At 35.1% G+C, this 8629-nt stretch overlaps 1 protein-coding gene across 1 annotated transcript in view; it reads left to right on the top strand.

Moving 5' to 3' along the window:
- Positions 1-275: 275 nt before the first annotated feature.
- shank2b (SH3 and multiple ankyrin repeat domains 2b) overlaps positions 276-8629 on the top strand; it is a gene marked incomplete at its 5' end in the record, with an annotated part of 78816 nt that continues 70462 nt past the window's right edge. The window contains 5 exons of the mRNA XM_079858852.1: positions 276-473; positions 2433-2504; positions 5148-5256; positions 6409-6560; positions 8182-8349. Of these exons, the coding sequence (XP_079714978.1) occupies positions 276-473; positions 2433-2504; positions 5148-5256; positions 6409-6560; positions 8182-8349 (699 nt within the window). The remainder of the gene's footprint in view (positions 474-2432; positions 2505-5147; positions 5257-6408; positions 6561-8181; positions 8350-8629) is intronic.

The raw sequence follows: 8629 nt of genomic DNA, 5'->3' as shown, positions 1-8629 counted from the left end.
GAGTTAAGGTCGAAGAGAGGGTTGAAAATGTTCATAAAAAAAGAAATTACGATCTTAGGGACATATAAAATGCATTTTTGTGTTATAATACTAATTTTTATTGTCATTGTCAACCAATACCAAATAATGTCAAAAAGCACAGTCTGTGTTTTCTTCTGTTGTTTTCTCTCTCAGCACACAAATGTTTTCCCCTTGTTAATCTGTACACCTGCTATAGGCTGATAGAGCGTCTCTCTCTCTCTTTCCCTCTCTCTATGTGGCTTTGCCAGAAATCCATGAGGTTCAGTCCTGATGCCACAGTATGGGTTGCTAAGCAGCAGATCCTGTGTACACTCACACAGAGTCTGAGGGATGTGCTCAACTACGGGCTCTTCCAGCCGGCCGTGGACGGGAGGGAAAGTGGTTTCCTGGAGGAAGAACGACCCCTCAGAGACTATCCGCTACCCTCCACTAAAGGCGTTCCGAGCCTTGAGGTAACACGTCAACTTAAGCTCGATCCATGATGTAACTGTGGCACAATACATGCAAGGATGCCAGAAGGGGACATCACTATCTGCAAAGTACTTCCACAAACAAGCACAGGAATTATGCTTGTAGATGCTTAACTAGAAGTTAATCTGCCTTGAACAGCAGTCCTGTCCCTAAAAGGAAGATTTAGGCAACTTTAAAGCTCAAATAGCACACATCTTTGTGCAAAACATTCCATTTAAGTGGTTTTCCAAAATATGAGCTCAACATTTTGGCTTTTAAAAACTCCAGTATACTTGCACTATAGACTTTCATTGAACGTGCTTTTTGTAAACACAGCTATTAATGTTTTATTCATTATTCAAACACTTTACAATAAGGTTTCATTTGGAAACACTTTACAATAAGGTTTCATTTGTTAACATTACATTAGTTAACATTAATCATGAACAATAATCTTAGTTCATTTTAATCTCAACATATACGTTTTTAAAATCAAAAGTTATATTTGTTAATATTAGTAAATGTACTGTGAACTAACGTGAACAAACAATGAACATCAGTATTTTTATTAACTAACATTAACATAATATATTGCTTACTGTTAGTTCATGTTAGTTAATACAATAAATAATGTTAACAAATGAGACCTTATTGTGAAGTGCTACCCTTTTTTTTCTAATTAAGGAACAAATCAAAATGGTTTTCTGTGGTAATCAACATGAACAATAATTAATATAAGTAATCAAAATAATTTTATTGTGAGTATAATTGACCTTGTCTAATTAATATTTATGTCAAGGAGGATCATCTTTTATAATTTTATTAAAGGAACATCAGAATTGCTTTCTGTGGTAATCAACATAAACAATAATTAAAATCAGTAATTAAAAAGATATTGTGAATATATATGACCATGCATATGTATTATTTACATATTTTCCTGTTATCTCTGTAAAGCTGCTTTGAAACAAAATGTATTGTAAAAAGCGCTGTATAAATAAATGTGACTTGACTTGACTATTATTTATGTAAAGGATGATTTATATTTAATTTTTATTTATTTAAAAAAAAGTACAAATAAAAGAGCATCAGATTTGTTTTCTTTGCTAATCAACATGAACAATCATTATGATAATCATAATAATTTTGTATATTGTGAGCTTAATATACTTGCTACATTGCATACACAGATCGAAAAAGTTTTCTGTGGTTGTCAACATGAAGAACAAATAATAAGTAATGAATTATTTTATTGTGAGTATAAAATATTCATATTATTCATGAGTCATGACAAGGATGATCACAATGACAAAATGGTTTTGACATTGATGATAACTGCTCTAAATTGCTACCAACGCAGCGTTATATGGCCGGAGTCCTCCTTAAGATGTGCTTTCTGTACAGGAGCATTCTCAGCTCTCTCTGTGAAAAGGCTGATGTCAGGCTGGTGTAACAGCAACCTTTGTAGTTCTCCTGTTCGTTCAAGCCCCAGGGCCTGATATAATCATATCACTATCAAGCCAGCAACCAACCAAAAAAATGCTGCAAATGGAGTATAATGAAACATATTTCTATTTTATCATTTGTTTGAGTTAAAGATTATATAAATAATTTAAAAACATTATCAAGATTGTTTATATGCTCTCTCGCTTACAAAACGTGAAATCGAATAAAACTCTAAATAATAATGTACATGATATTTGTTTTCTGTTGGACTTTTTTTTAGGTTGATGCTATATTATTTGGAGATTATTATAGTTAGTCATGCCAAACATTTGGCCCATCTCACATGGGATTACAAGACACCACAAACTTATTTAGCAAACGTCTTCCGGTCGCATATACAAATCATATTATAAGTGTATTTTTTTTGTCAAAATGTTTTTATATTGATGGTATTCATTTCTAAAGTAAACCAATACAGCATAAAAACTATATTTTTCTCTGATTTAATTTTGCAGTTCCGCTACAAGAGCAGAGTGTACCAGCAGCCGAACGTCAATGAAAAGCAAATCGAAAAACTCCACACACAGGTGAGACTTCTTTTTTTAAATAAATATTTTGAAATGACATATGTAGATTAGCCTACTATGCATATTTATCTATTTTTGACATGCAGGTGGTGGTGATTAACTTGTTTTTCATTATGATAATTTAGTCTTTTACATACATATCAAATGGAAGCTATTTCCTTAATTGCAAGTAGAACAGGGTGTCGTGGGATACGACTGTTAAAACAGGAAAGAAACATTTATAATCTTGCTTTTTATATTGTCACTAGGGTTGAATATCTGACATACAACATTCATTTTACATTCTGCTGCTAAATAATGCAGCAGGCCGGATGCATTTGCATACATTTGGACTTAGCAGGACTGTTGGGTCGAGATGTTCATTGATGTTGATGTTTTAGTGTTTTGCCCAGTTTTTGCTCTGTGGTCATGTGCGTTTTTGCACTCACCGGTGGAGGTTATTCCACGATCCTCGCCCAAAAGCAGTCCTGAAGCTCTGAACCATGTTTTAATTGCTGACTTCTTCCAGCACTATGTGTCCTCCTGTGCTGTGCTCGGTGTCTTTATTTACAACCTATTTATCTCTCGTCCCTACATTGCTTCCCTCAGCATTTAAAACTCTCCCTCTCATTGCTCTGAGCTTTCAAGCTCCCTTAATAAGTTATTATATTATAGCTCCGTAAGCCGCCAGGGTTTGCAAAGGATGACGTAGGAACAGCTTTGTGTACGTCCTTGTTTCTGAGGAATAGATATTCATCCCACTTCGATGAATTATAAATGCAACAGTTGCAAATGCTTAGTGGGGACTTCATTATGAAAAGTTAAAAGGTACCTTAAAGGTGCAGTATGTAATATTAACATATTGAGTGGTTGAAGTCCAAATTCAAAATATTGGAGGGAGTTGTTTCCCAAGCCCTCCTCAGACTTGAAGGATTGAGCGCAATTGACAATGCAAGAAGACAAGCCTTATGCTGCAAGTTTATCTGCGTTTTAATATGCCTCTAGAGATTTTTAGATAGATGCTGAGGTTTTTTAGGTCGGGTAGAATCTGCAATCGCTGACCCAGTTCGTTTGCTGGCTTCCTTAGCTGCAATGCGCTGTGTTTTCCAGCAACTGGCAACCCGGGGTGTTGAAATACTATAGGGTAAATTGGCAGATCACACAGACTGAAACAAAAACATTAATTCCGACACGGAACGCACATTTCAGAGGAGAATATCTGGCTGTAGCATTGTTTTTCAGAGAAATTATGTGAACTATAAGTATGTGAACTAGTATAACATATTATGGTATTTTTATGCTTTAGTACAATTACATACAGCACCTTAAGGGTAGCTATTTCTACCTGATCTGACCCATACAAATGTATTTTATTGGCTTAATCCATGGAAAACTGGACTCTTCTCATTCAACTCAATAGCAGTTGCTCGGCTGGCACATGAATTCTGCCATCTTTGCTTATAGCTCTCATAACGCATTCAAGTCATGTTGAAAAGATTGTATATATGAGAAAACATGGCAGACGCTATGGATGCAGCATCTGTAGTTGACAGTAAATTTGTTGAAATGTATGAAATTGTCTTTTTTTCACTAACAATAAAAGTACCATGTTGCAAGTACAATATTTAATAGCATTGTATAATTATGAAAATAATTGGATAATATAACCTTCAGTTTACAACACCTTCATAAGTTAAATAAAAGCATAAAAAGCCAAAACACACCTGATGCTCATTCTTTATTCAGCATTTTGTAGAACTATAGTAAAGTCTCTTTAAGGCAAGTCATTTTCGGGCAGCTATTTCAGTCATGCAATTACAGATCCTATCTCTTTGAACGGGAAAACATTATATTCTCCAAAGCTGCTCACCAATTTTATAAGAATATATGGCTACTTTTGTATGATTATCAATGCAGAATGCCTTTTTCCACTATAAAAAAGGTGGAAACACTAGATAGTAGATGCTATGCTAACTATGCTAACCACTCAGTCATTTACCCCTTTAACCAAACATTTTCTGGTTGAATTAATCTTGAATGAATAATATTTTGGAATGAATAAAACCAGTTTTAGATGATTTTTGTTGGAAAAACACTGACAAAACACTTTGCAACATAAGAGGGCGAATGTTGTTCCACTTTGTAGTTAGCCTAATGGGTTTAAAGTTGTTAGCTGGCATCAAAGTGTGAATTATTGAAAGCTAGTGTTGGTAGAACGGGATCCAGAAGTTAAATAATGCAAACTATAATTTTTTGTGCAGGTATGGCAATTACTCTCTCTTCTTGGAGGCCTTTGTGTGCGTGCTTGGTTGTGTGTTAGAGTTGACGCATGTTGATCTGTGTTTGTAGCATGCCGTAGCTCGCTCGTATCTCTTAGCTATGCCAGATCAGCTGTGCTCCCTCTCTCTCTCTCTCTCTCCCCCTCTCTTTCTCTATCTCTTTCTCTGATGTCTCTGTACTGGGAGCTGCTCTCCTATCTATTTTTATCCAGCCTTGTATCGTGGCATGTGTGTCCCAGAGATCTCAACATGAGAGAGGAAGTGAGCTGAGACCTTTCACACTGTTCATTTCCCTCACTTGTTCCTGTTCCTTAACTTCCTCCTCGGTCAATGTTTCTTGTTTCCCCTCACCTGCTCTCTTGTTCTCTCTCACATCTTCTGTTAGGTCAACCTGAGAAAATTTATGGAATACATCCAACATCATCAGGTGGACAAAGTTGCCAAGATGTTGGAGAGAGGGTTGGACCCCAACTATCATGACCCGGACACTGGTGGTAGGGGATGCCATATCAGATAACCTCCCAAATTGCCCATAAAGGGCTATTCAGGCCCTATTTAGTTGTTCTCAAACTACTGTTTTTGATTGATTACATTTCTTTTTTATCAACACAGTTTGGTCAGACCATTACATTATATTTCAGAAGTGTATAATTAACATATTTACTCACTGATTTAATCCAATGGTTATGTCTTATTTTGCATGGCATGTATGGTTAGGAATGCGCCAATACCGTTAGCGATAATTATTATTTTTTGTTTTGTCCGATAACAGACATGATGGCTGATATTATCTATCTATCTATCTATCTATCTATCTATCTATCTATCTATCTATCTATCTATCTATCTATCTATCTATCTATCTATCTATCTATCTATCTATCTATCTATCTATCTATCTATCTATCTATCTATCTATCGTTTGGGGTCGGTAAGATACCTGTATTTAAATGTTTTTTAAAGTCTCTTTTGTTCACCAAGGCTCCATTTATTTGTCCAAAAATACAGTAAAAACAAAAACAAACAGTAATATTGTGGAATATTATTACAATTTAAAACTGTTTTCTATTTTTAATATATTTTAAAATGTCATTTTTTTCCCTGTGATGACAAAGCTGAATTTTCAGCATAATTACTCTTTAGTGTCACACGATCCTTCAGAAATCATTCTAATATGCTGATTTGATGCTCAAGAAACATTTATTAATATTATCAATGTTGAAAACAGTTTAGTGTTTAAAGAATAGAAAATTTGACATAGAAATCTTTTGTAACACTATAAATGTCTTTACTGATTTTAATCTATTTAATGTCCTTGCTGATTAAAAGTATTAATTCATTAATAAAGTAATAATAAAAGTATTAAAATCTTACTGACCCTAAACTTTTACATGGTAACTTTATATTTGCATTGTCTAATGTCACAAATAAAGTCACAATTACAGTCTCACAATGTGATTATATCGTACAATTGTTACTTTGTTTCTGTGACGGCAAGTATCCAGTATATAGTCCAGTATATTTTACATGTCTAATTATTGTTTTGATGAAACATGTAAATCCCTTGATTAATATCTTGCTTATATTAAAAGAGATTTACATAATACATATTAATAAACTTGTTTTTTTGTGCTTCTGGTCCACAGAGACACCACTAACCCTTGCTGCCCACCTGGACAATATGGTGGAGGTTATCGTTACATTGAAAAACGGCGGGGCTCATTTAGATTTCCGCTCTCGGGATGGGATGACTGCCCTGCACAAAGCAGCCAGGGCAAAGAACCAGATAGCTCTCAAGGTAATAAATGACCTCATCCTGAACGGCGGCACGAGTTTATGGCTGTGTTGTTAGAGTGATCCTCTTCCTTGATTGTCATTTTGTTTTTTTGTTTTTTTAAAGAATGACTGCTGCTGATCTTAAACAGAGCAGTACAGTGATGTCTTATGGTGTCAGTGACTCTGCTGAGTTTACACAGGGTACATTTATTACCTTGACAGTATACTTTCATTCAAAGCACACTCTGTATTGTTTTTTTTTTAAGGAATCAGTAATTAAGTTTTTTTTTTTCTCCATTATTTCATTGTTACTTTCTGGAAATTCATTTCCATTGGAAATAATACTGCTGATGCACTTCTGTTTTGTGCCTTGAATATTGTAAAACAATTTCCCCTCTGCCGTTGCACTTATTGCAGTATATTGTACGGTATATTGCTTGCCGGTCGTTTATTTAAAAAGGCTTCATGCAGAATCTTAGTTTATGTCACTTCAATGTGTTACAGCCATAGATTTCCTATTTTCATTACTGGAGAGGCTGGGGTTCGTAATGTTCGTTGGAAAAAAAGTGCTTGTAGTCATTTAGTTAGGAACTAGGAATGTACTTTTTAGTCATGCAGTTATAAAACTGCTTGGTTGTCTAAAATTGAATAAAAACCTAGACATTGTCATACCAATTGAAAAAATCAAGCGCATTTGTTAACATACATATCTATTGTTTTACATACATATTTATATTACGTTTTGCAGAGTATTTAAAGGGAAAGTTCCCCCAAAAATGAAAATCGTGTCCTCATTTACTCACCCTCAAGTTGTTCCAAGCCTGTATGAACTTCTTTCTTCTGCTGAACACAAAAGAAGATATTTTGAAGAATGTTGGTAACCAGAGAGTTAACGGTAGCTATTGACTTCAAAAGTAGGAAAAAAATACTATAGAAGTCAATGGCTTCCGTCAACTGTCTGGTTACCAACATTCTTCAAAATATCTTCTTTTGTGTTTTTAATGATTTCTGAAGGATCATGTGACACTGAAAACTGGAGTAATGATGCTGAAAATTCAGCTTTGCATCACAGGAATAAATTCGATTTAAAAAATACATTAAAATGGAAAACAGTTATTTTAAATGTTAATAATATTCGACAATATTCCTGTTTTTACTGTATTTTTGATCAAATAATTGCGGCCTTGGTGAGCATAAGACAATTCTTTCAAAAACATTACAAAAACTTACAGACCCCTAACTTTTGAACGTTAGTGTAAATGAATTGATTTTAACTGAAGTCAAAAATATAATTTAACATCACTGTATTAACCTAAATACATTAAGTTACAACAACAAAGCCAAAGGGTTAGATGACATAGAAATAGCTCCTTAACAATTGCACAAATTGTATTTTTAATTTGCCTTGTCGCACGTGAACATTAAAAAAGAAATTGAAAAAAGTCCCAGCGCACAGTCTCAAACCCATCACTAGCAGCTATCTTGAGCTGTGACGTAAAAGGAAGCAGACGAGAAAAAATAGTTCATTTCATGCTTTAAGGCCCTTCCAAAAACCTTTCTCTGCTAAAACATAATCATAATACTGTATTTAATGTGTTTTCCTCTCTAACTAGAATCTAATCCTATGTCTCTTCCCTCTGTAGACTATGCTGGATTTGGGAGCGTCTCCAGACTATAAGGACCGTCAGGGTTTGACTCCACTGTACCATACAGTGACCGTAGGTGGAGACCCGAGCTGTTGTGAGGTCCTGCTGCGTGCCCATGCCAGCGTCGCATGCCATGATGAGAACGGCTGGCACGAGATCCACCAGGTGGCGCTGTCTTTCACATTATAGTTAGCTGGTGTCATTCAATAAAAAGGGTTCTTAAAGCTTTCTGTTGGCTAAAAATGTTGAGCGTGGGGTAATATATGCACCGTGGAGTGAAGCAGTGGAAGTTACACTAGAGCTGCAGTTTTATATGACAGCAGCTTTGTTCAATTAATGGACAGGTGATGAGATCAAACTAGTTTTAACGTGAGCAAATCATCAAGTCTGCCTGTTGTGACGGCGTACTGACATCTAGTGTTGTGACAGGTGGACTGCAGGATGC

The sequence above is a fragment of the Squalius cephalus genome (genome assembly GCF_949319135.1).
Source record: "Squalius cephalus genome assembly, chromosome: 23".
Classification (NCBI taxonomy): domain Eukaryota; kingdom Metazoa; phylum Chordata; class Actinopteri; order Cypriniformes; family Leuciscidae; genus Squalius; species Squalius cephalus.
Note: the sequence above shows the minus strand (reverse complement) of the source record. Positions and strands in the feature narration are given on the sequence as shown.